The sequence below is a fragment of the Peromyscus maniculatus genome, chromosome 14 (genome assembly GCF_049852395.1).
Source record: "Peromyscus maniculatus bairdii isolate BWxNUB_F1_BW_parent chromosome 14, HU_Pman_BW_mat_3.1, whole genome shotgun sequence".
In the NCBI taxonomy this organism is placed as follows: domain Eukaryota; kingdom Metazoa; phylum Chordata; class Mammalia; order Rodentia; family Cricetidae; genus Peromyscus; species Peromyscus maniculatus.
The window spans coordinates 88,146,882-88,173,144 of record NC_134865.1 but is presented as its reverse complement, the minus strand read 5'-3'; the positions used below and the strand labels follow the sequence as shown (position 1 = coordinate 88,173,144).

Here is a 26,263-nt window from a genome sequence, read left to right as displayed (position 1 = left end):
GTATGTAAAATGACACTAGGTAAATATATATCACTGAAAATCCTGTGTTTTGTGGTTCTATACTTTAATAATTTCCTACAGTTGGAAATAATTATGGACTCTTAAGCCAAACATGTTAAGCTGGCAAAACAAGTGTAAATCTATACAGTATTTGTAAATAATAACCTCAAGACTTTAACAACTGGCTGTGGAAACTTCAAACAGTTGTGAGCTCCCATACTGCAGCACATGTCCCCTCACCTGGCTCCTTCCTTATCGTCCCCTTCTCCCATCATTCACCTCATTATTTTGAAACTAACTCTCTAACTTTTATTCCACATATATTTAAGTGTAGATCTCTAAAAGAGAAAGGTCTTTTGTTGATGTAAAAACACAGCTTTCACCTCAAAGGGAATAAGAAAGCTTATTTTAGAGCCTTGAGTGACCTTGGCCTGGGCACACAGATTTAGGTTACCCTAAATACCATGTTTAAACACGGCAAACAGTTTCATGAAGTTTTTATAGTTACAAAACAGAAGAAAATCCTAAATCAAAGCACTTTTCAGATACATTGTGAGAACCACGGGTCGGAGGGCCACAGCAATGGGAGGAAGTCTGTGCTGTGGGCCTCAGACACTGTCTGACGACATTCTTAGTCTCTGAGTTAGTAGACCTAAGGGTCATAAGGACAGGTACAAAGGTGGACAACGAAAGGCTTTCAGGAGGGCTAAAGAGATAACGTGAGGTAGTTTGACTGTGGACTTGTAATATTCCAACTCTCCACCCCTACAAAATTCCTTACCACAGGTGTGACCTACAAACATTGGTCATTTCAAATATATTAAGATATGAAGTTGATATCCTAATCTCTATGTTGTCTCTAACTTTTTATGTAAACTCAGAATTTAAATATGGAGCAGAAAAAACAGCCAATAGTGTTAAGCTTTGACAGGTAGATTTGGATCGAGTCTGTTCATCAGATTCTGTTATGATTACCTGCCAACTGCTTTGCATCAGTGTCTCAGTTACAGAGGGATTTGTGGCTTAGAAATAGAATGAGGCTGGACATATTTGTTATTATCGTTAGGTTCTGTGTTGGTGTGAAGTTTTGGGACTAAGGAGAGAGTCCTCGGTGCATTGCAGTGAGGTGGGGACAGGTGGGGACCGAGTCCAGCCTGCATCTCATGGCCTCTTCTGTGCACACCCCATTCCTGTCCCGTGGAGCCACAGTCCTGTCAGTCCTTACCACCATTTCTGCTCATTTCTAAGTCTCTTCACATTTTGGAGATGACCTAGTCAGATCGGTTGTAGACATTGAGTGCTGCTTAGGATGCGGTGAGTGATGGTTACCTGTTTCTCCTTAGTGCCGTTTGTTGGAGGGTGTTAGATATTCAGGCTTCCTCTCCCCTCTAAATTTTAACCTCATTTAGTGAAGGAAACAACATGTAAGATGAAATAATGACATCCTGTGGCTTTATATTAGTGTACTATTACTATGCAAAAAGGATATTTTTTTTTTTATGTTATGATAGGTAGAGCCAAGCATTTATTTGCAGAAATGGAATCTACAAATGATAATGCTGCTAGCATTTTAAGAAAGATGGTTCATCTTTGAGATGGTTTTTCTTTTTAAATTTTTAAAAATTATATATATATATATATATATATATATATATATATATATAATTTTTTTTTTTTTTTCAAGACATGGTTTCTCTGTGTAGTTTTGGAGCCTTTCCTGGATCTTGCTCTGTAGACCAGGCTGGCCTCGAACTCACAGAGATCCACCTGGCTCTGCCTTCCCAGGGCTGGGATTAAAGGCATGTGCCACCGCTGCCCTCCCTTAAAAATTATTTTTTTATTTTATTGTGTTTTGTCTTCCTGTCTATCTGTGTACCATATGTGTGCACTGTGATCCTGAAGAGGCCAAAAGAGTCCCTGGACTGGAGTAACAGGTGGTTGTGGCTCCCATGTAGGGCTGGGAATTAAACCCAGGTTCCCTGCAAGAGAGCCAACTCTCCAGTCCCTGCTCACTTATCTTTCAAAGGTGGTTGCTGTTTTGCTTGAAGAGGACCGTTTGGCAGCTGGACCCAGCTGGAATCCCCGGGCACAAGACAAAGCTCTGAACATCAGCGACAACTCCTCCCAACTAAACACAAACCTGCCGTTCCTTCAGGGTAGGCAAACACAAATATTTACATTGAAATAATGATCATTAATGTTACATATTTTTAAGTTGATGGGGTTTATTGTATATAAAATAGAGAAAGACCCAGTGGCTACAGAATTGCAAATGAATGGTGAGGATTATTTTCTTAAATGTATGTGTTAAATTTATAATTTTCATGAGTTAATTAGAAGAGGACTATTAAATTAAATTTAAATTAGTGAAATTTAGTAAATGGAAAATGAGATTGTCTGTGTTTGTTTTAAGTCTTGTAATTCTTTTCAAGTAGTAGTTACTCAGATAATGAACAGCTATGGAAATGGTAAATAGATAAAACATATGATTCAGAGTATTTAAACTAGTTTAAACAAACTGCATTTGCAGGGGCAAATTTGAATTTTTATCTCATTTATCATCTATCTCTCTATCTACCTAACCTACCTACCTATCTATCTATCTATCTATCTATCTATCTATCTATCTATCTATCTATCTATCTATCTATTATCTATCTATCTATTTTGATACACTGTCTCAGTTGTTAGGCAGGCTTTGAACTCTTGAGCCTCCTGCCTTGGTCTCCCTGGATTATAAACACACAAAAACAAGGCCAATGCAGCTTTCTAGTCTCATGTCTCTCATGCCTGCTGTAGTACAAAGACACATCTCCCAGCTGCTGCCTGCGGGCTTGAACTGACAGTGCTGACACTGACGGGGTGAGCCCTGCCAGCACGCCATGAGCAAAGTTTAAGTTTTGAGTTTTAGTTTTGCTCAGGCAGACAGAAAAGATTACAGATACACAGTAAAGACAGATTCAGATGGAAAAAACCTCTAACCGAGTTACAGTGTGTTTAAAAATGCACATAGGCTTGGGAGAGAAAAGAGAAATGGTATAGACAGTCATAAAACAAAAATAGTTTAAAAATAATAAAGTCTTTAAAATGAAGTAATAAAAAATATAATAAGCCACGTAAAGATGGGAAATACATGGTCTGGATTCTGTATGTTACTGTGTTGCCTTTAGATTTGACAACTGTTTTTGTTCTATATAGTTTTGCTGTGTTAAAGTTAAAGCCTTTTTATTTAGACAAAAAGGGGGAAACGTGGAAGATTCTTTTACAATGTGTGAATATATGTCACCGTGATTGGTTTAATAAAGAAGCTGACTCACACACAAAATAAATGAATGTAAAAAAAGAGAAAAGGCTCCTTATTGGTGCCACTGAACACTAGAAACCGGGCCTGTGAATGACTCAGTGGGTAAAGGCGATTGATGCACAAGACTGGCAATCATGAGAACCGACTCCATAAAGTTGTCCACTGACCTGGACACATGTGCTTGCCCCCTCCCATCATGTACACAAGCTAACACACACACACACACACACACACACACACACACACACACACACACACACACACACACGCACACAGTGGAGATCCAGTGGCAATGCTGGCAGAGTTTTGCTCGCCAATTGTGAAGGAGCACATATAACCATTGTCATCCCTTTCCTGGAGGAGGACTTCAGGCTGCTTGAGGAGGCAGCACTGAGGGGATGGCCGTGAGGGGATGCGGGGATGCGGGAGGACAAGTTTGATCCCAGGTACGGATGGTATGGTCTGTGAATTGGGAAACTAGTAGGCATGGACAGTAGGTGTCAGGTCATCACGTATAGTTTTAATTAGCTAGTCCTACAAAATTCTCACTAGACTATGGCTTAACATCCTACTGTTTGTCAATACCCTGCAACTGAGAACTGTAGGGAAAGCAGCGCTGCCTCAGAAGTCTTGGAATCCATTCTTAGAATGCTGCACCTGGCTTTGGATTAGAGTAGTTTTCTGTATGGAGTTCTGAGGGCTGTTTTAAAGAGAACTGAGGTTCCTAACAATAGTGTCCTAGCAGCATGCCATGGAAGGAAGGCCATTCCAGTCATTTCCAGTGTGGTGCTGAGTTTCCAAGTCCCACGCACTTGTGTGAGGAGCTGGTAGATGAGAGGAAGTGTGCTCTCCTGGCCTACACTTCTTTACAGAGAAAGAATTTCCTTTACTGAAGCCACAGGGTCAATGCGGACACAGAATTTAGGTTTACGCTGTAGGCGTTGATCACAACCCAGATTTGGAGTGAGGATCTAACTCATTAGGTGCAGTGCTTCTTGGCATGCATGAAGCCTGGAGTTCAGTCCTCAGCACTGCAGAATGTGGTGGTGCATGTCTGAGGAGTGGAAGCAGGAAGATCAGAAGTTCAAGGTGATCCTCAGTTATGGAGTAAGTTGAGGGAAACTAGAGATGTGTGGGAACTTAACAACAGCACGCTAGATTTTTTGTTCAGCTTTGAACAGACCGTGTTTGTTTCTTCATTGAATTACATTTTATGTGAGTATTTTGAAATGTTTAAAATGCTAAAGTGAAAATGTTTTTCTTATCTTCAGGGCGGAAAGTATCCTGTTTGCATGCCTCTCGAGTTCAGAGGCAGACTGTCGTCTCTGTTCATGACTTACCTGAAAAGGCATTTGCCCCATCTCTGGATAGCCGGCACCTCCTCTGTGTGTGGGATATTTGGCAGCCTTCAGGGCCCCAGAAGGTCCTGATATGTGAGTCAAAGGTATACTCAGGAGGAGTCTGTGCTTGTTTCCAGGAGGGTGGTGGCTGACAGTAAACATCACAAGGAGAGGGTGCAGAGATAACAGGCAGAATGGGGGCCCAAGTTGTGTCCTGTGTCTGGTGCCCTTGGCTCTACACAGGTGACAAGACACATTTATTCTGATTCTAGAAATTCACCGTTTAACAGGACATTTCTGACTGAGAAACCCAGGATTATCATGCAGGAGGCTCTCAGTCACCTGTAAAGTAGCAAATGAACATAGTTATAGTCTTTTTTTTTTTTTTTTTTTTTTTTTTTTTTTGTTTTTTCGAGACAGGGTTTCTCTGTGTAGCTTTGCGCCTTTCCTGGAGCTCACTTGGTAGCCCAGGCTGGCCTCGAACTCACAGAGATCCGCCTGCCTCTGCCTCCCGAGTGCTGGGATTAAAGGCGTGCGCCACCACCGCCCGGCTCATAGTTATAGTCTTAATAAAAACATGGTCAGGATGGCCACAGGGCTGGGATATTTGGGTCATGCCTTTTAGGTTCTGATTCTCTAGATGTCTTAATAGTCTTGTGATTTCTTTGTGTTTCTTTTTCTTTTCTTTCTTCTTCCCCCCCCCCCCCCCCCCCCCCGACAGGCAGGAAGCATGTAGTAACCCAGGCTGGCCTTGAATTCTCCATGCAGCTGAAGATGACCTTGAACTTCTGATCTCCTGTCTCTACCTCTTGAGTGCAGCATTATAGATGTGCCCTGCCATCATTGTGCAGTTTCTTACTGTTGCAATAAGCGTGTTTGTCACTTAGATTCTTCTGCCTTACGTGACTCTGGTCCTGTTATTCGCAGGTCCACGGTCATCTTCCCTTTCATATATACGTCATTTTTGATTGGGAGGTACTATATCTTTATGTTCCTTGACTCAGCCAAACCATCAATTTCTTCCAAATATGTGAAGAACACCTTTTCTGGTGCCATTTTAGAGTCTTGGAAGTTTGCAGTAAAAACCATGAATAAACTGTCAAACAAAGGACTTGCCACGTTTGAGGTCCAGACGGTTGCACTGAATGGAAAGAATCATTAAGCACATTTTATGTATCCAGATGTCTACTAGATGCCTTGTTTGTGATCATATTCCTAGAGTGGATTTCTTATTCTACTGTCCATGTGAAAAAACTCACACTTGGCCAAGTGAATTTTATTTTATATGCACAGGTCTGTGTTGTACTTAACCATATCCTGTGAGGATCTTAATCTGTGTCAGATGCCATACTTAGTGAACTAATGTCTGTGAATGTGGCTATTATATTTTTAGCCAGTAACTTCCTGTGATTTACTTTTCAGGTCACATGTTGCTGCTTTAGCCCTTTAAAAGCATTTTTGCTGTTTGCCGGAACAGTACATGGCTCTGTGGTCCTTTGGGACTTAAGAGAAGACTCCAGGATACACCATTATGTGAGACTAAGCAATTGTCTCTGGGCCTTCAGGACCCCAACGTTTTCCACAGGTTAGTGTTGTCTGTTCTCTAGAAAAGCCTGGGCAATTTTGAGGACTAAGGTTTTAACTTCATCTGCTTTTATTGATTCAGATTTTCCAGAGGATGGGGTTTGACTCTGGACAAAAAGGAATTTGATAAATAGAGAAAACCAAATCAATTCAAGTAGTCCTCATTGAGTTGCCAGCAAAGTTTGGGGTGTTCTTTCATATTAAATGTGTGTATTCTAAAAAATTCCCAGCAAAATAAATTTTAGATTGATTAGTTGATTGATCATGGTTTTAAGGACCAAACTCAAGGCCTAGGTAGGTGCTGTACACTGAGCTGCACCCCACCCCTAACTCCAGTGTCCTAGGTAGCCAAGGCCCAGCACTCCTGTGGTATCACTAGGGGATGCCTGAAGCGGTGAAGTAAAAAGAGTTACCTCTTGGGGGCAGATCCTTCGTTTTACCTACATGAACAGTTCATACTGTTTTAGACTACAGTCACCATAGCAATAATAACAAAAAACATTTCTTAGGGCTAGGAAGATGACTCAGTGGGTAAAGTATTTGTTGTGCAATGTGAGACCTGAGTTCAGATCCCCAGCACCCACACCCCTTTTGGCTGGGTGTATTGGTACACACCTGTGATCTCACTGGGGAGTTAGAAGGACTCGCTGGCTAGCTGGTCTTACCAGCTAGCAAGCTGTAGGCCAGTGATTCTCAACCTATTTGTTGCAACCCCTTTGGGGTTCAAACAACCCTTTCATGGGATTGCATATCAGATATCCTGTTTACATTATGATTTATAACTGTAGCAAAATTACAGTTATGAATCAGCAATGAAAATAATTTCATAATTGGGGGTCACCACACATGAGGAACTGTATTAAATGTTCACAACATTGGGAAGGGTGAGAATCACTGCTCTAGGCCCAATAAGAGACCCTGTCTCAAAAAAAAAAATAGCATGAAGAATTATCAAGGAAGACAACAATGTAGCCCTTGGTCTCCACATGTACATGCCTGCACATGTACCCACTCACACATGTACACACAAACACGTACATATACAAAGAGCAAGCATGTCTCACCTATAGGACTTCTAAGTGTTTTATGTACATGGGCTCATTTGGTTCTTGTGCTAGCTCTCCATCCCTGTTGCTTAGAAGGGTGAAATGCTCGTCTGTGCCACACTGACTGCACAGGCAGAACCTGAACTCAGAGCCATCTGACTTAGGCTTTGGCACTGTGGCCTTTGTTGATTGGCCTCTTCCCATAGGAGCTGACATCCCATTGGCTGAAAGAGCAGGCATAGACCTTGTCATTCTCACTCTTCTCCAGTCTTGTCCCTTTCCCGTTCAGTCTCAGGAGCACAGGATACCACTCGAGCAGAGCACTTGGTGTTGTCTTTTCCCACAGGCCACCAGTCTGTGTTCTGTCCCCAGTCTGTGTTCTGTCCCCAGTCTCTTTGTCCAGATGCTGGAGGACCAGGCTCTCACGTGCCATTGGGGGTTCTTCACTGCAGAGTTGTGGGGTGCACTCCCTCAGCTCCATGGAGCTCTGTTGCAGTGTGCCGGCTGTTGCTCTGCACCTCACCAGCGCTGGGCCTATCGTCAGGTGGTGGTGTTTAGCTGGCTATTTAGTAAGCATGCAGTTTAAATTTATCTTCATGTGCTTTTTTATCAACTAAATATTTTTGTTGATTATGCCTATTCAGATCTTTGCTATTTATTTATTTATTTATTTATTTATTTATTTATTTATTTATTTATTTATTTATTTATTTATTGGATTGTTTTCTTAAGTTTGTTTGTTTTTGGAGAGAAGGTCTTGTTATGGAGTCCTGGCTATCTCAAGCTTGCAGCAATCCTCTTACCTCAGCCTCTCGGGTGCTGAGATTGCAGCGTGATTTGTGCCTGGCCAAATCTATTTTATGTTATTGCTGTGATGCTAGAGATCAGACCCAGGACCTGGCATTTGCTGGGCCAACACTTTACAGACTGAGCTCTATCCTCACCTATTAAGTTTTGAAGTTTTATACAGTCTGGATATGTTTTACCTGTTTTTAGTCATACTCCACATTCCTTTTTGTAAAACTCCCTCATTTAAAATTTGGTGGAATTTGATTATCAGTATCTTCTCTCATGACCATGCTTTTAATGTCATGATGAACAGGTTTTACTCAACAGAAAGTCACAGGGGGTTGGGCTGTTGCCCATGTTTTCCTGAACTTTTGTAATTTTAGGTTTTACATTTAGGTCTGGTCTGCATGATGGGGGAGGTATTAGTCTACAGGGTTATTATTATTATTATTATTATTATTATTATTGTATATGAAGGTCCCATTGAAATTCTCATTCTTGATGGCCATTTTCACTGCATTCAAAGCTTTTTCTTTTTTTTTTTTTTTTTTTTTTTTGGTTTTTCGAGACAGGGTTTCTCTGTGTAGTTTTGGAGCCTTTCCTGGGACTCACTCTGTAGCCCAGGCTGGCCTCGAACTCACATAGATCTGCCTGGCTCTGCCTCCCGAGTGCTGGGATTAAAGGCGTGCGCCACCACTGCCCGGCTCAAAGCTTTTTTGTACATGTGGCTCTCATCAATTTGATTATGATATGTCTTAAGCAAGGACTTACATCCTTCCTGCTCCTGGCCATCACTGAACTTTTCATTGTCTCTGTAGTTTCTACCTTTTCCAGAAAGTTCTAGATTTGAAATAAAGTGGAATAAACATTTTCAGATTGGGTAAGGGTAAGTGTGTAAGTTTCTATCATGTTTTTTAGTGGCTTAACAACCAAATAATTTTTTCCTTTATATTCTTAAAATAAAAAAAATATAAAAAACCAAAACAAATGTTATGGATAAATTTGTCAATTTACTTATTGAAGGAATAATTTTACAACGATTTGTATATAGGTCTTTGTGTGAACTTGTTTTCACCTCCTCTGGGTAAATACCAAGTATAATGGCTAGATATTTATTTTTAACTTGACAAAATCAAGAATCACTTATGAGATAATCCTCTAGGCATATTAAAAGGGGATTATCTAGATTAAGTTAGCCTCTGGGCATGTCTGTGAGAGATTATCTAGTTGTTGAGATGAGAAGACTGAACTGGAGGTGGAACCATTCCATGGGATGGGGTACAGGCTGCATGTATGAGAGAAAGTGAGCAGTTGAAATGGATCTCTCTGCTCCCTGACTGCAGATGTAATGCTACAAGCACGGTAAGGCCCAGACGCCATGCTTCCCAATCGCCATGGCTGTGTCCTGGAAGTGTGTGCCGGAGTTGACCTGTTCTGACGCTGCTCTTGTCAGATGGTGTGTCAACTAAAGACTCGGGCTGCGTAGTGAGAACTTGCCATCTGCATTCCCACAGGCGGGCAGTGAGGCTGCTGCTGCTCCACACCTCACCAGCACTCAGCAGGACCATTGCTATAGGATTGGGTCATTCTGCATGGTCACATTTCCCTTGTGACACATGGAGCGGTCCCACCTTTCCTTATGCTCATATGCCATCTGCGTGTTTTTTTTTGGTAAAGTACCGGTTAAGGTCTTTCTCTATTTTAAAATTTCTTGTTTTCTGATAGTTGAATTTATATATTTGGATAAAACACTTATGAGGGAAGGGTTTTGCAAGTATTTTCTCCTATTCGGTGATTCTTTTCATTCTTTTAACTAAGTAAGGCTTTTAAATTGGTTTATTTTTGTCCCTCTCCAAGCACTCTTAACATCACAGATAATGTTTCCTTCCCCTCTGTGTACTGTATTTTTATCTGTGCTTTACATGTAAAAAGAGCAAGCTGTTTTATTTCTCTACTAACCAATTTTTGCCCTTTTTGGGAGATCCTGTTGCTATGGAGAGTGTTTGCAATGATAGGTACCATATGGATTTTGATGCTATTATAAAAAGTATCTTTTTTCAAACAGAAAAGAACATAAAAAATATATTATATGACTCAGACTCAAAGTTTTCTTTCCTGATGCTATAATAAACTACCCTAAGAAAAGCACCTTAAAGGCAAAGGTATTTAGTCGACTCATAATCCAGGTTATGTTCCATCACAGCAGGGAAGTTGCAATGGTGGGAATTGGTCACATTGTGTCCCCAGTCAGAAGCAGAGAGCAATGGCATGCCACATGCCACAGCTCAGCTTAATCTCTGCTTTTCTAGGTGTAGTGCTCAACCCAGGGAATGGTGCCCACTTACAGGGACACTCACAGGCCAGCTTGACCTCGATCATCCTCACTGAGAATCACACGTGATTCTAGATTGTGTTGAGCTGACAATTAAAACTAACTATCACACAATCCAGAAGATACCTTTTAAATATGACATTTTCTAACTGCCTATATAATAAACATTTGAATCCAGCATTGTTTTCAAAGCACTAAATTCCTAAGCTATGCATGGCATTGGCAGGACACTGGTGTGACCTCCCTCCCTTCAGATGCCTCCTCGTACAAAATGATGCAGCATTTGCTATAACTCAGGCACGTTCTCCTTGCACTTGATGTCATCTCTGGATGACTGTGTATATGATGTGTGAGTAGCTGTTGTGCCCCAGTGTTGAGGGAACAATGACAAGAAAAGTCTGCACATGTTGAGTACAGGACAATTATTCTTCCATGTATTTCCAGTCATGGTTGTTGAATCCACAGATGAGTACAGAGGGATGACTAATAAACTACTCTATGAAAGGGCTTCCTTTGTTTCTTTTGCCATGTAAATATCATCCGCAGAACTCAGGAGTGTGAAACTGTGGAGCTTCTAAAGGAAAACTGGCTGTTGTCACACATGGATCCTTCACGTCTCATGTGAATTTCCCCTTGGGAGGCCTGCAATGTCTCCTCATTGTATTGTTCATTAACTTTTTCTTAAGTTCAATACAACACTTCCCCCTTTTTTCCCCCTGTTTCTGTGTGGGGTTTTGATTTTGGGTGTGATTTGTTTGTTGTTTTAAGTACATTTCCCAAAGCGGTCTGCAAAGATCTCATTCATCTCAGACTGCTTGTCTTCTGCTTTGTGTTTTCTTCGGGGATGGGGTAGGGCAGGAGAAGAGTCACACCTGAAATTCTTTCATTTCTTTATTTTAATTTCTTCCTGCAGTACCTGCACATGGAATTTGAATTTCTGACTCCCGGACATTCTGTAGGCACCTGTTCTATTCATTTGTGGGTGGCAGTACTCCTCCTGGTAGTGGCTATGTGCCTGTTTCAGACAGCTTGGTCCTATGCTCTGGCCGTGCTGTTCTCTGCCCTTATAACTTGCCCATAAGCAGCACTTCCCTAAGGCCCTCTTGTATGCCCCTCTCTCCCCAGCCTTCTGGAGTGCCTGCTTAAGTTCCTCATCCTCATGACACTCGTGGGCTTGGAGTTTGTTGACCTCCTTCCTAGCCCTGTACGTCTAGTGCCTCAGTGGTGAAACACCTTAGCAACGGCACAAGCTTTGGTCTTCATTTCTTGTGTCTCCTCTTATTAGTGTTTTGAGGTTGTAGTCTCTATTTGCTAGAGATGCTGAAAGTCAAGATCATGGACCTTGACATGTGGCTTTAGGAGAGAGGTTTATGGAGAGAGTCAGGTCTTTAGACCCAGAAGCTTCTGCATATTTCTTAACATATAATGCTAATTTCATTGCTCAGCTGTATGACTCACAGTGGGTACTATGGGCCTTTAATCTCTAGATGGAGTCCTCACATCAGTGAACCACCGAAGTCCTCTTCATGCCATAGAGCCGGTGGCCACATCTGCCTACAAAAAGCAGAGCTTGGTGCTTTCACCCTTTTCTACTCAAGAAGGTACAAGAGCCCTCACGCCCACAAAATCCTTCAGGCAATAGTTGTGCAGAGTGTTATGCTTATTTAAAGCTGCTTTCCTTCATTTCTGTTTCTGCTTTCATTAGAGATGTCAGGCTTGTCCTTTCACATTGCTTCCCTGGACGAGAGTGGTGTTCTCAATGTGTGGGTAAGTAGGAAGTGAGGGGCCACTTACAGCTGAGGGAGACCGTCCGGGAGGAGGTCGGCACCTGGCTGGGGATGGGTCAGGGATAGAACAGAACACAGCAGTAAGACCCTGTTCTGTGAAGGGGTATGGAATTGTATGCCGGGCCTTTGGCCTTTGGGAATGCATAGCAAGGCATCGATCGGTGTGAGAGGATGTTAGGACTTTTATAGGGAGCTACTAATGAGGTTACTGAGAGGAGAATAGTAAGATAAAATAATGAATAAATTTAAGTCAGTTCTGAAGCAAATTATTAGTCTTTTTTAAAGCAATTATATTTTTAGGATCTAGTGTAGCATGTTATTTTATTAGAGCTATTCTTTGTTTAGATTGTTTCATAGTTACAAAATGTATCGGTATTCATTTTTTCAATATTCTGTTTTTAGGTGGTTGTTGAATTACCAAAGGCAGATATCTCAGGTTCAATGAGTGATTTAGGTAACTATTGAAGTAAAAATTAATTAGTTATTGTTTGCTAAAATTAATAGAGATTAAAGATATCACAACCTGCTTTGAAAAACAAGTAATTAGCAACCTGAAAAATGGACATCAGGGTTGTATGGGCATCTCATTAGCCAGAGTGATTGAGTGATGTCTAATGGGTGTTTCCTTCTGGAGGTGTCCTAAGTTCTGCTCATAGCTGGCATTCATTCTGCCTCGTGACATAACTTAAGTGACTGTCCTCTTTTCCAGTACACTTCAGGTGTCCACGTCCTAAGTCCTCCTAGTTTGGGGCTTTCTTCTGTGGATTTACCCAGTAAGACCCTCTGTTCTGTGAAGGGGTATGGAATTGTATGCACATGAGGTCACTAAGTGTGGCTCTCCTCAGGCCACTTGGACGTGTCCCATATAGGGCAGGAGAGATGGGGAAACACACTAGGGTCCCCGTGGTTTGCTGTTTTCAATGCCACCTGGTGTGGCTTTCAGTTCTAAGAGGCCCCAGACAATTCACTTCTGTTGAATCCTGTGGTCTAGTTTGTCTGCATTTTAAACTCAGCTATCTTACCCTGAATTCCAGCTGCTAATTTTATAATGAAAAGGTCTCCTCTCATCTTACCTGTTTCAAGAGTGTATCCCCAGATAGATCTGAAAAAAGGAAAAAAAAAATCCAGGATTGACACTAGCCTTACTCCAGGTTCTCAAATTCAGAAGCAGGCTCTTCACCAATCAAGTGTTGATCACGTCTTGTTGAAGTGCTGTTCAAACCAGTTTTTACTGTGGCTGTGGTTGAGACCACTGGCAGCAGGCCTCATGTGTAGATCTGCCACCTCTGTGATGGCATCAATATTGTTGAACAGTGAATACAAGAGACAAGTCATACAACGCACTTGCAGTTGCCCTTCCTAGCAGTGAGTTGAAGATATTTCTGCAGGCTTTTAGTTCAGCTGCGTCAAGGTTCTGGAGAGCACCTTGCCTAGAACTTTGTTTCACTGTATATAAATCTCTAATTCTTCCCTCTGCAGGAATGTGCAAAAGGGAGAAGAGCTTTAAGACAGGCATTGGGCTGAGACAACTGAAGGGTCCATATCCGAGGAGAACAAGGAGGGAATAGAAAATAAAGCCAGGCCTCTGGAAGTCACAGTTCTGTGGTGTTTGAGTGGAAGTTAGAGGAGCTGATCAGATTAGAGGAGGAATTCAGGGACACTAGTGGCCATTCAACAAACTGGAAACCTTGGGGTTTCCAATGATGGCTTTGAATGACAGGCGCTTTGGATATTTACAGCACAGGATTCGGCATTTTGAACTAAGTATTCAATACATATGATGCCCATTGTTCTCATCAGTCTGAAAATGTGTGGGTATCTGGATCATGGCCCCGTGGGATTCTGATAATGACCTGCAGATTCTTGACTCTCCTCTTCAGCAGGGCACAGGCACCTCCACCAGATTTAGAGGGAGTCCTGCCTGCATTTATATTTTGGCATTCCTTCTGGTTATAAATACTTAAATAAGGAAGTGAACCAGACAACTGTAGGTGGGCTTTGGTTTAGCTTCCATTAAGAAGTGTTCGTGTTTCTGGTTTGTCTGATTCAGGTCTGATACCTGGAGGGAGGATCAAATTGGTGCACAGCACTGTGATCCAGTTGGGCAACAGGTGAGACTTCCCCTGGGGATTGAACACGCCCCTCATTCCAGAAAGACTGCTTCCTATTAAATTCATGTTCTGTTTTTGCAATGAGGACACATTTTTCTCACATTGAGTTTTTGCTGTGTGAATTATCAATAATAAGCCAATGTAACAGGTATATTTTTCAGATATAATGTTAATATGTATTCATAAAATGTTTCTTAGCTTATAAATAAATACTGTTTGACTGTTTTTCATTCAATTTTAATTTAGACTTAAAGTTAGTTAAACTTGATCAAATCAAGTTTTAGGAACTGGAAATATTGAAGTAAATTTTATTAATAAATTTTTTATTTCTAGCTGGGCATAGCACACACCTGTAATCCTAGCACTTGGTAGATAGAAGCAGGAGGATTAAGAGTTCAAGGCTATTCTTGACTATACAGTGAGTTTTCAATCAGCCTGGGATATATGAGAACCTGTCTCAAATAAATAAATAAGCAACCAGAAATACCACAAAACAACAAACAAATAAAAAAAGTGTATTTCTGCTTTTACTCATAGAATTTAATATGAAGTACAGCTTCTTAGTGAATGTTCCAGTATTAGTAGTATTTACGTGTTCCTTATTGGTTTCCAAAGACATGTATATTTCTGTCATTGACTCAGTGAGGCTAACTGTTAGTATGTGAATTACCCTTGAAAAATCTTTGAGCCTGCGTCCTCTTCATCACACAGAATACAGTGAATACAGTCATGCTTAGAGATTTCAAATCCGCTTACCTGACTGAAGAGTCATGGAAGCAGGTCAGGTAAAGCCGTCCGATGTGCTGCAGAGCCCGGCATGCACACGCTCTCGGGCCGCTCCCTGAGAGCGTTCATGCACTGCACACCTCTGCTGAGCTACTGTGAGTCTCTTCTCTCTGCTTGAGACTCTCACTTCACACCATGCATTGTATTTACTTTTAACTATAATTTCCTCCAGGATTTAACTGTGCACTCCTCTAAGGGAAATAGCTAATGAATTTGTTGCCGTATTTCCTCTCAAAACTCATAGCTATGTTTCTGCAAGATCTGTGGGAAAGAAGGGGTAGAGGCAGAGTGGATCTAAAAAAAAAAAAAAAAAAGGAAACCCTAACTCTGTAGCCTCCTCTACCTTGGGTAAACTGGGTGGTTGGCCAGACTGATACACCAGGTCTGCCACCTGTGGACTGTGGATGTCCTGGGAAAATGTCACTCTGGATGTAGTAGCCATCTTGCCCTCAGTGATCCCAGCAAGCATGCCAGTGAAGTAGAACATTCCTTGTTGGCATGGTTATAAGAGTATGATGTGTTGTTAGAATGAATATAGGCATGTAAGAGCCTGAAGGAGGGAAGGATTGGATCCAGAGTGAGATGGGAGCCTTTTGGAAAAGTGATATGTGGTTCTTTGAGTAAGAATGGTCCCTATAGGCTCATATACTTGAATGCTTGGTCACCAGGGAACAGAACTGTTTAAGAAGGATTAGGAGATGTGGCCTTGTTAAAGGAAGTGCATCACTGGGGCTGTGCTCTGCGATTACAAAAGCCCATGCCAGGCCCAGTGTCTCCCTCTCTGCCTGCTCTCTGTGGATCAGGATGTAAAGATCTCAGCTACTGCTCCAGTATCAGGCCTGTCTGCTTCCTGCCATGACCATGCACTAACCCTTTAAAACTGTCAGCCTCCAATTAAATGCTTTCTTTTACAAGAGTTGCCTTGGTTATAGTTTCTCCTGACAGCAATAGAACACTAAGACATCATACTGAATTGATCCTTGAAAGTTTGGTAAAGGAACATGTCATGGCTCTAAGGCAAAAGATATCTATACTTAGAAATACCAGCAATCTGCTGTTGAAAACGATGGGATGAGTTGGTGGTTGGTCTTGACATGCCTGCTGCTGTGCTGACAGTCTAGACAGTGTCTTGGAGGTGACAGGGTCTTATTCTGAAGAAGTGGAATGTCATTTTTGAGATATAGGATAATCAACTTGGAAAAATGTGAGTTTGCGGTACAGAAAGTTCTGGAAATTGGAGTGAAGGACACCAGTTAGGAGGCCAGTGTAGTGGCCTGTATGGAAAACAACATGGGTGTGGAGAGCTAGATGTGAGTTAAAGAGAAGAATTGGAAATCTGGCGGTCAGTTGATAGAAGCAGGGAGGGAGGAGCTTCAGTTGGCCCCGCCTTCTACTATAGTTTGATTGCGGGTAGTACAGATGAGAAGAAGAAGGGTTATTGTCTATCATGTGTATGAGTGTTTTGCCTGCCTATATGTAGGTGCACCACATGCATATCTGTGCCAGCATAGCTAGAAGAGAGCACCAGATCTCCGGGAACTGGAGTTACTGACAGCTGTAAGCTGCTATATGAATTTTGGGAACAGAATCCAATTTAAGAACAGCAAATGCTCTTAATTGCTGAGCTATTTCTCCAGCTCCAAATATAATTGTTTTTGTTTGTTTGTTTGTTTTGTTTTGTTTTGTTTTTTTAAGAAAAGAAAATCTCTTAATGCTAGGAACAAAGAAAGAAGTTAAGTTAGATAATAAGGTTTTGAATTAGTGGTGACAACCAGGAGGCCAGGTTATTAGGCCTTTACCATAAACCTGTGGCTCAAGCCTTGTGCAATCATAGATGCACTGGGCTTACCCAAGATAGAGACCTAGAATTGAGACCCCTGTACAGAACTCTGGAATTCACTGCCTCTTTAGTGTGAGGGAAATTTAGAAAGTTTCACCCCTAGGTAAGGGAAATTGATACTCGGAAGAACCTGAGACCTCAAGCTAGATGTGTATGGGAACCTGCAAGCTGGGATGTGAACATCAGAGTCCCAGGGGCCTTGAGACAGAAGGACAACTGCCTTGTGGGAAGCTGGGACCTAGGGAATTTCCACAGGCCTTCTGCAAAAGATGAGTTCACAAACTTTATAGGAACCAGAAGCGTGAGAAAACAGTGCACCTTGGTGCACACATAGGATTAATCAGCACACTAGGAATGGTCATCTCAGTGGAATTCGTCAGAATCAACTGCTAACTCACCCTCTCTCTCAGCATCAGACCTGCTGGCAGTTGTACAATACACTTTTAGAAACAATGCTGTAATTCCCAAAATTTCAACCAGCCAGTGGTTAAATAGTAGATTCAACATAGTCGATAAAAGAATCAGTAAACAGAATGATGGATCTGCAGAAATGATGAAGCATGCGATACTTGAAAAAGAAATAGGAAGCAGAGTAGCTGAAATCATGGAAGGAGTGTGACATACCTGCTCCTCATTGGAGATACATGGCAGTGCTAGGTGAGTGTAAGGTCTTGTCATCATCCAGGCTTGCAGAAGCCATGTGCTCATCTCTGCTCTTTATTTTTCAGTCTTTCCCATAAAGATGGTGAATTCTGGGGATCCACACAAACACTAAGTGTCAAATTTCTGCCTTCAGATCCGAATCACTTTGTTGTTGGCACCGACATGGTTAGTAGTGTCTTACATTTCATCCTTTCCACCCAGCCTTACCTGATAAATATCTTCATGTCAAGTTAACTTACTGTTTGCCTTTGTTATAATGTCTGAATTGTTTCATCAATATGGTTTTGTGAAGTCTTGTGGCTAATGCTTTTCTTTGGCCATTCTTGGCATTCTTGTAATAATCAGGGACTTATAAGCCACAATACCAGACAAGATTGGAAAGTATCTCCTAAGGTGTTCAAACCTCAGCAACATGGTGTCAGACCAATAAGAGTTAATGTGATCGAATTTTCACCATTTGAAGAAACAGTATTCTTGGTAAGAAAGTCACTTTTCATTGATATTATTTGTCTATCGGGCATCATAATATTGCAATCCAATAGAAAATTTATAAAGTTTTGGTCTCTTAGTAGTCTACAAATTTATCATTTATTGGGCTTCAGTGATCTAAAAAGGAGACATGGACTATTATTAACAGAAAACTGGATCAAATTGATTCAGAAAGAATTCAGAAATTCTTGAGAGAGATTAGTTTTCTCAAGAAATACTTTGTTCAGTTACAATGTACTTAGAATTTAACAGGAAGATGCCTATGGTCAACCAGAGGAAGTAATCCAGCCCTGAGAATTAACCCTCTCCTACAAAACAGTCATCAATTCCTTCTAAGGCCACAAGCTCCTCACTTAATTACCTCCTGCTGGATTCCATCCCTTAAATGTCACACTGCCTCTCAGCACTGTTATTGTGAGGCCTTGAGTCTCTGGCACAGCAGTCCGTGGGGACAGACTTCATTCAGACCACAGCGGTGGTCTGCTATCTGCCTGGTTAACTGTGCCGTCGCAGAATACACAGAGCTTTATACCTCATACAGAGGAGCCAGTTTTCAGTACTCAAGACTCTTTGTATCTGAGTCAGAAGTTGTACACCCAGACATTGTACTCAGAGATTATTTGGCTTAGTTATTGCCCCTATTTAAATGTGTTTCTGTTTGTGTTTTATTTTAGAATTTGATTTCTCTTGTTTATATTCTAGTCAAAATATATAATTTATTTTAGAATTTTATATAAGAACATCTTTTTTTTTTTTTTTTTTAAGTATGGGAAAGGATTAAAGAGTAAGGAAGAATTAATCTTCTCTTTATAGGCTAATAATTTGGTCTTTCCCTAAACCTGCCGAGTTTTGTTTTATGAAAATTTTAATCCAAAAGAAACACATAACCATACTGTCAGTACAAATATAACAGTTTAAAAGGGGCCGTTCCACCTGTGGAGCCTGCCCTAGCATCCTGTGCTGAGTTGGTGGCACCCATACACACTCATTTATGTTTTTAGTGAATGCAGTGATGGCTGGTGTCAGTTTCCAGGGTGAGTGCTCACTCGCTGTTTGTAAGGATAGGTTTAATGTCTTTATAGTCAGAAAACAAAAGCAAGTGAAAATGTTATTTTACAAGCAAGGCAAGCTAATGAACGCTCCAAGAAAAATTTCTGGGTATTGAGATTTAATTCAGAAAGAAAGATAAACAGTGTTTCCATCCCCCAATTGTAGGCTGGCTGTTCAGATGGAAGCATCAGACTGCACCACCTGACGTCTGAGAGGCCTGTCATGCAGTGGGACAGCAGTACCAAGGGCCGCTCTGTTACTAGCCTGCAGTGGTCCCCGACAAGGCCTGCTGTGTTCTTGGTCCAGGATGATGCATCCAGGATCTATGTCTGGGACCTTCTTGAGAATGACCTGGGTCCTGTGGCTCAGCAGCCCATCTCTCCAGACAAGTGAGTACAAGGCCCATCACCCTCATCTCTGGTCTTTCTTAAATCACGAGTTTAAGTTAAATACTACACTTATGTACTGTATAGTCAAAACTGCTTTTTAAAGGTACTTTTAATTTGCGCCAAATAGAACACAGAGCTCCTATGTGCCCTCTGACCCCCACGTGCACCCACTTTGCTTCCAACGCCTCCGTCCAAGTCGCCCTGCAATGACTGACCCGTCATGGCCATCCTGTTCTACTTTACATCAGCTTCACTCTTAGTGTTCAGTTAGGCAATACTGTGAAAATCTCTTTAAAATGCAGTTGTCTTATATTTAGTCTCAAAAGGCGCAGTGGATAGGAGAGCAGTGTAATAGTTCCCATCTTCATTCAGGCAGAAACATTTTCTGTGAGTGCCTTGCGGATTCAACATATGTTTGAATGAACTACAGCTTACTCCCTCTAGTTCCTCAAAGAGGACAGGACATATGAGACACGAGTCATGGAATCTATGTCTTGTCAGACCCTCCAGCTCTCTGCACCTCAGTCACACCAGTCCCCAAGCATCTTCCCACCTGCACGTGGAAGAAACCTGCTGATGTGAATTGTCATTGATACTACTTTGTCTAAAAGTTTTTTAGTATTTATGTATGTATGTATGTATGTATGTATGTGTGTGTGTGTGTGTGTGTATGTATGTGTGTGTGCGCGCGTGTGTGTATGCACAAGTGTATATGCTGTGGTGCTCATGTGGTGTTCAGAGGACAACTTGTGAGACTTAGTTCTTTCCTTTCACCTCGTAGGATCCAGGAATAGAACTTAGGTCATCAGCCTTGGTAGCAAGTGCCTTTACTGGCTGAGCCATCTTGCTGGTCCATTGTTAATTCTTTGCCTTTGTTCCTTTATTTGAAAGTATCAATATTTATAGAATATTTCATTTGGCAGACTTCTCTCTTAACCCCAATTTGTTTAGTCTCCTATATTTTGTTCTTGGAATATATATCTATATCTATATCTATATCTATATATATATCTATATATCTATATCTATATCTATATCTATATATATATATATATATATATATATATAGTGTGTGTGTGTGTGTGTGTGTGTGTGTGTGTGTGTGTGTATGTGTGTGTGTGTGTATGCCAGGGCCTTGGAGTTTTTATTTTTATTTATTTTTTATTGAAAATAGATTTTTTTTTCATACAATCTATTCAGATTATAATTTCCCCTCCCCCAGCTCCTCCCAGATCTGACCCACTTCCAGATTCACCCAAATCCATACCTGTCCATAAATCCAAACTCAATCCGTAAGACATAATGTATAAGCAAAAGATCGGTAAGGTTAAAAAGAGTCTGGACAAAGCATTGTGAGGCACAGAACTCCACACGTGCCATTGAGTTTGTTTTGTGTTGGCCACCTGCTGCTGGGCGTGGAGCCTGGCCTTCCGTGTGGTCTGTGTTCCCGGTACGACTCCCTGAGGTGGTTATCAACTGGAGATAGCTTCTGGCTTAGGGGTGTGGATTTGTCTGCTTCCCCTTTCTGCACTAGAACCTCACCTGGCTTAGCCCTGTGCAGACAAGTGTAGGCTGCCACAGTCTCTGTGAGTTCATAAGCGCTTCGGTCCTGTTGTGCCCTAAAGGCCTTGTTTCCTTGGTGTCCTCCATCCCCACTGGTTCTTCCAGTTTTTCTGCCTCCTCTTCCACAGGCTTCCCTGGGCCCTGAGGGGAGGGATTTGATGGAGACATCCCATTTAGGACTGAGTGCTCCAAAGTCTCTTACTCTTTGTACATTGTGCAGTTATGAGTCTCTATTTGTTCCCATATCCTGCAGAAGGAAGCTTCTGTGATGATGGCTGATCAAGACTCTGACCTGTGGATGTAGCAGAATGTTGTTAGGAGTTTTTGTTTGTTTGTTTTTATTGCTATATTTCTTTAGCAGAACAGTAGTATTTGGTTTTTCCCTAGTACCTGGCCTATCCAGTTTCAGGTTCTTGGCCACCTAGGCAGTGTCAGGGGTGGGTTCCATTCATGGAGTGAGTCTTATTCCACTCATACAGTCATCGGTCACTCCTACAACGTTGGTGCTGCCATTGCGCCAGTGTGTCTGGCAGGCAGGCCGCCATTGTAGATTGCGGGTTGATGCTTATGTCTTTCCCCTGGTAGTGTGCAGAGTACCTGCCAGTACCGTGAACACTAAGTCAGTAGGGATCAAGGCTCTGGGTAGGTATCAGCTTGACTTTTCCATGTTCAGTGAGTTAGGTAGGTGTTGTCTTCAGCAATAGGACCTTGCTGTCAGTTTGTGGAGAGCAATCAATGGCCTGAGCAATAGCCTGGATTGTTTGGAGTTTTCATGGGGCCCCTTTGGCCAACAACTCAATTAGATGTAACCCATTCCTGACACTGGAGGTTTATTTTAGTTTCAAGAGATATCTAGTCTCCTTTTTTTGGTGATTGCAATTTATATTTCTTTCACAAATGTATATATTTTAAGAAGTGTCTACTGTATTAGATTTTCATATGACTTCACAATGGCCCTTAGTTTTAGCTGTCCTTCCCATATTCCCTCCCGTATCCCCTCTTCCCTTCTTTGTTAATTGGTTCAACTGAAGTTTAGGACAATGAGGAAGAAATTATATTGCTTTTTGAAAAGGAAAGAGTATAAAAGTGACCCAGATAACATTTTGATGGACTATAAGAGATATATTGGACAGAGGACTGATATCCAGAATATATAAGGAACTCAAGAAATTAGACATCAAAACGACCAACAGTCCAATTGAGAAATGGGCTTTAGAACTAAACAGAGAATTCTCAACAGAGGAAACTCAAATGGCTGAAAGACATTTAAGGAATTGCTCAACATCCCTAATCATCAGGGAAATGCAAATCAAAACAGCTCTGAGATATCACCTTACACCTGTCAGAATGGCTAAGATCAAAAACACTGAAGACACTTTATGCTGGAGAGGATGTGGAACTAGGGGAACTCTCCTCCACTGCTGGTGGGAATGCAAGCTTGTACAACCACTTTGGAAATCAATATGGCGCTTTCTTAGAAAATTGGGAATCAATCTCCCCCAAGATCCAGCTATACCACTCCTGGGCATATACCCAAGAAATGCTCAATCATACCACAAGAGCACTTGCTCAGCTATGTTCATATCAGCATTGTTTGTAATAGCCAAAACCTGGAAACAACCTAGATGCCCTTCAACTGAAGAATGGATAAATAAATTGTGGCACATATACACAATGGAATACTACTTCAGCAGAGAAAAACAATGACATCATGAGGTTTGCAGGCAAATGGATGGATCTAGAAAAAATCATCCTGAGTGAGGTAACCCAGACTCAGAAAGACAAATATGGTATGTACTCACTCATAGGAAGATGCTAGATGTGGAACAAGGATGACTGGACTGCTACTCACATCACCAGTGAGGCTACCTGGAAAATGAGACCCCAAGAAAGACACGGAGAAATGGATGAGATCTACATGAACAGCCTGGACATGAGTGGGAGCAATGAAGGGCGAGGGTCAAGGGAAAGAGAGCGGGAGATCCTAGCTGGATCAAGAAAAGAGAGGGAGAACAAGGAATAGGAGACCATGGTAAATGAAGACCACATGAGAAAAGGAAGAAACAAAGAGCAAAAGAGGCCCACAGAAATCCACAAAGATACCCCCACAAAAGACTGCTGGCAATGGTCAAGAGACAGCTGGGACTGACCTACTCTGGTGATGGGATGGCCAAACACCCTAATAGTTGTGCCATAAACCCATCCAAGGACTGAGGAATCTGGATGCAGACATCCACGGCTAGGCCCCTGGTGGAGCGCTGGGAGTCTAATTAGTGAGAAAGAGGAGGGTCTATATGAGCGAGAATTGTTGAAACCAAGGTTGGATAAAGCACAGGGACAAATAACCAAATGAATGGAAACACATGAACTATGAACCTAAGGCTGAGGGGCCCCCAACTGGATCAGTCCCTCTGAATAGGTGAGACAGTCGATTGGCTTGATCTGTTTGGGAGGCATCTAGGCAGTGGTACCAGGTTCTGGGCTTGTTGCATGAGTTAGCTGTTTGAAACCTGGGACTTATGCAGGGACGCTTGGCTCAATCTGGGAGGAGGGGACTGGACTTGCCTGGACTGAGTCTATCAGGTCGATCCTAGTCATCGGGGGAGACCTTTATCTGGAGGGGGTGGGAATGGGGGGTGGGCTGGGGGGAAGGGGAGGGGGGGCAGGAAGGGAGAGAACAAGGGAATCTGTGGCTATTATGTAGAACTGAATAGTATTGTAAAATAAATAAATAAATAAATAAATAAATTAAAAAAAAAACCCAGAAAAACACTTTTACTAACCAAAAACAAAACAAAAAAAAAAAAAAGAGAGAGAGAGAGAGATATTGACAAGATCTGATAAAAGTGATAGGTAGATTGGTATTACTCTAATTAAATATCCATCAAGAGAATTGGCTATAGTGGCATGTATGTAATCCTAGCACTTTCTGAGGCAGGGAGATTACAAGTTTGAGGCCAGCCTGGGCTCATGGGGAATTCCTGACCAACTTGGGTTACATAGCCTGACCTTGTCTTAAAAGAAAAGGAAACAGAAAACATATTGGGACTGAGCATAGTGGCTTGTGCCCATCATCCCAGTACGTGGGAGACTGAGGAGGCAGGAGGAGGAGGCTCACTTAACTCAGGGATTAGAGAGCAGTCTGTGCATCATAGTGACACCCTGAAAAGAAACTTAAAAATCAGTCACTCACTCCAGCCCGGGTTCACACACGAGTACATTTTACATCTATAAAGTCTTCCAAGAGGAGTCCCAGGGAGGCCATGGCAGAAGCATTTGCTGGTAATGGGAAGGATCTAGTGGGGACAAGGTTGCCTTCAGATTGTATTTCTGAGATGCTCTGCTGGAGGAGGTAAGGGTAGAATTGGAGACATGCCCTCAGCATGGTAGGGACAGTGGCATGGAGAGGGCACACAGGGTGTCAAGAAGGCCCCGGTTTCTTACTAGATCACATGATGGGATGGGTGCAGTGTAACACAAATTGCTAAAAGGTCTTATGTAATGGTGTTTGCTCCACCCAAGAGGTCATGTACAACATCAGGAAGTACCACCTCCTTTGAGCCATATAGCCCAAGGTCATGGGCGGAGCAAATACCACTACAGTCTTATAAATAGAAAACCCAGAGCCAGACATTGGGGTGAAAGCTGAAAGATAAGAGAAGCAGAGCATCCAGCCGCAATTTCTTACCTCTACAAAATCCTCAGTCTCAAGAGCAAGGCTTCCTGTTTACTCATGCTTTACATACCGTTCTGTGCCCTGCCCTCTTCCTTCCTTCCTAGTGCTGGGATTAAAGGCATATGTACCTCCCAAATACTTGGTAGCATAGGCATGAGATCTCAAGTGCTGGGATTAAAGGTGTGTGCCACCACATCTGGCTCTGTTCCCAGTGTGACCTTGAACTCACTGAGATCCTATCACTCCTAAGTGATAGGATTAAGGGTGTGTGCCATCATTGTCTGGCCTCTACGTCTAATCTAGTGGCTGGTTCTGTCCTCTGATCCCCAGGTAAGTTTTAGTGGGGTGCACAATATAGCACCACAGTGCTGCTCACAGGAGGTTGAGGGTCTGAAGCCCAGGGACAGGTCTCAGCTGGAGAGCAGATTGTGGGCCTCGGCAGTTACTCAACGTGGTTGAGATTGGTGGCCTGAGATACTGGGAAACCCCCGCACTGGGGATCATCCCACTGCCTCTGTGGTTGGGAGGGCCTGCTGAGGCAGTTTGAAAGCCCCACCTGGAAGGTATTGACTCCCAAAGCAGGAAGGAACGAATGTCAGATGGGACTGTCACCCTTCTGTAGGGTGGTGGGGGGTGTCTGCAGATAGGCATCCTTTGAGCTGTCTCCATGGATCTGCCAGTCAACAGATCCCTGAGATGCAGAAATTGGTTTTCAACAGATTTTCTATATTTATTTTTGTTCTAGTATTTTGTTTTAACATTTTTTAGTTCCTCTTCTATTTCACACTTCCCTTGAATATAGATCTTTTGAAAGACTTGGGTACAGAAAGTCACGCACTTGTATACTGACCCAATTCATGTTCTCTCTTACTTGTAGGCTTGTGGCCATGACCATCATGGGGGATCCTGAGAAGGTCAGTGGTAGCTTTGTGGCCCTGGTGTTGGCCAGGGCCTCTGGCACAGTCGACATCCAGTACTTGAAGAGGCGGTGGACCATCCCAGCGGCAGATGAGCACAGCCAGCTGCATGTACTTCTTCAGAAATGAAGATTTAGTGTCAGGAGAATGATGAGTACATAAGACTTGATTACAGGATGGATCCCTTGACTCTGTGTTCATGTGCATTTGTGTACATAGAATATGTATATTCTGTACATAATTTGTTTTAGAAGAACGGTACTTTGGTATTCCCAGGAAATAAATCACTATTTTTAATGGAAACAATGAACATTTTAGTATATACTAAACTTCAAAGGAAATACCAAGTGATGTCCAAAAGGCTCTTCTAAGAGTATTTCCAGTTATTTTTGGAACAATTTAAAAATACTGTCACATTTATTACTGGATTTTAAACAGCCCACCATGAAAATGTACTTTTATGGACTATTTTCTTAGCCATGCATAAAATGATGAACATATATCTAAAGTAAAAAAAAAAAAATTGCTCACTTTGGAGATGACCTCCACCAGCCTTCTGTTTTTACAGGTTTTTTTGCACACCAGCTTTTGGTGTGA

At 42.0% G+C, this 26,263-nt stretch overlaps 1 protein-coding gene across 3 annotated transcripts in view; it reads left to right on the top strand.

Annotated features, from left to right (window-relative positions):
• Dync2i1 (dynein 2 intermediate chain 1) overlaps window positions 1–25,972 on the top strand; it is a 49,732-nt gene extending 23,760 nt beyond the window's left edge. For all 3 annotated transcript variants that reach the window (XM_006988299.4, XM_016006767.3, XM_076551562.1), the window contains exons 12-22: window positions 2,027–2,156; window positions 4,576–4,748; window positions 6,067–6,229; window positions 11,883–11,996; window positions 12,101–12,162; window positions 12,585–12,636; window positions 14,233–14,293; window positions 17,648–17,747; window positions 17,928–18,059; window positions 19,287–19,510; window positions 25,627–25,972. In XM_006988299.4, the coding sequence (XP_006988361.1) occupies window positions 2,027–2,156; window positions 4,576–4,748; window positions 6,067–6,229; window positions 11,883–11,996; window positions 12,101–12,162; window positions 12,585–12,636; window positions 14,233–14,293; window positions 17,648–17,747; window positions 17,928–18,059; window positions 19,287–19,510; window positions 25,627–25,795 (1,380 nt within the window). In that variant the 3' untranslated portion in view covers window positions 25,796–25,972. The remainder of the gene's footprint in view (window positions 1–2,026; window positions 2,157–4,575; window positions 4,749–6,066; window positions 6,230–11,882; window positions 11,997–12,100; window positions 12,163–12,584; window positions 12,637–14,232; window positions 14,294–17,647; window positions 17,748–17,927; window positions 18,060–19,286; window positions 19,511–25,626) is intronic.
• The last annotated feature ends 291 nt before the right edge of the window (window positions 25,973–26,263 follow it).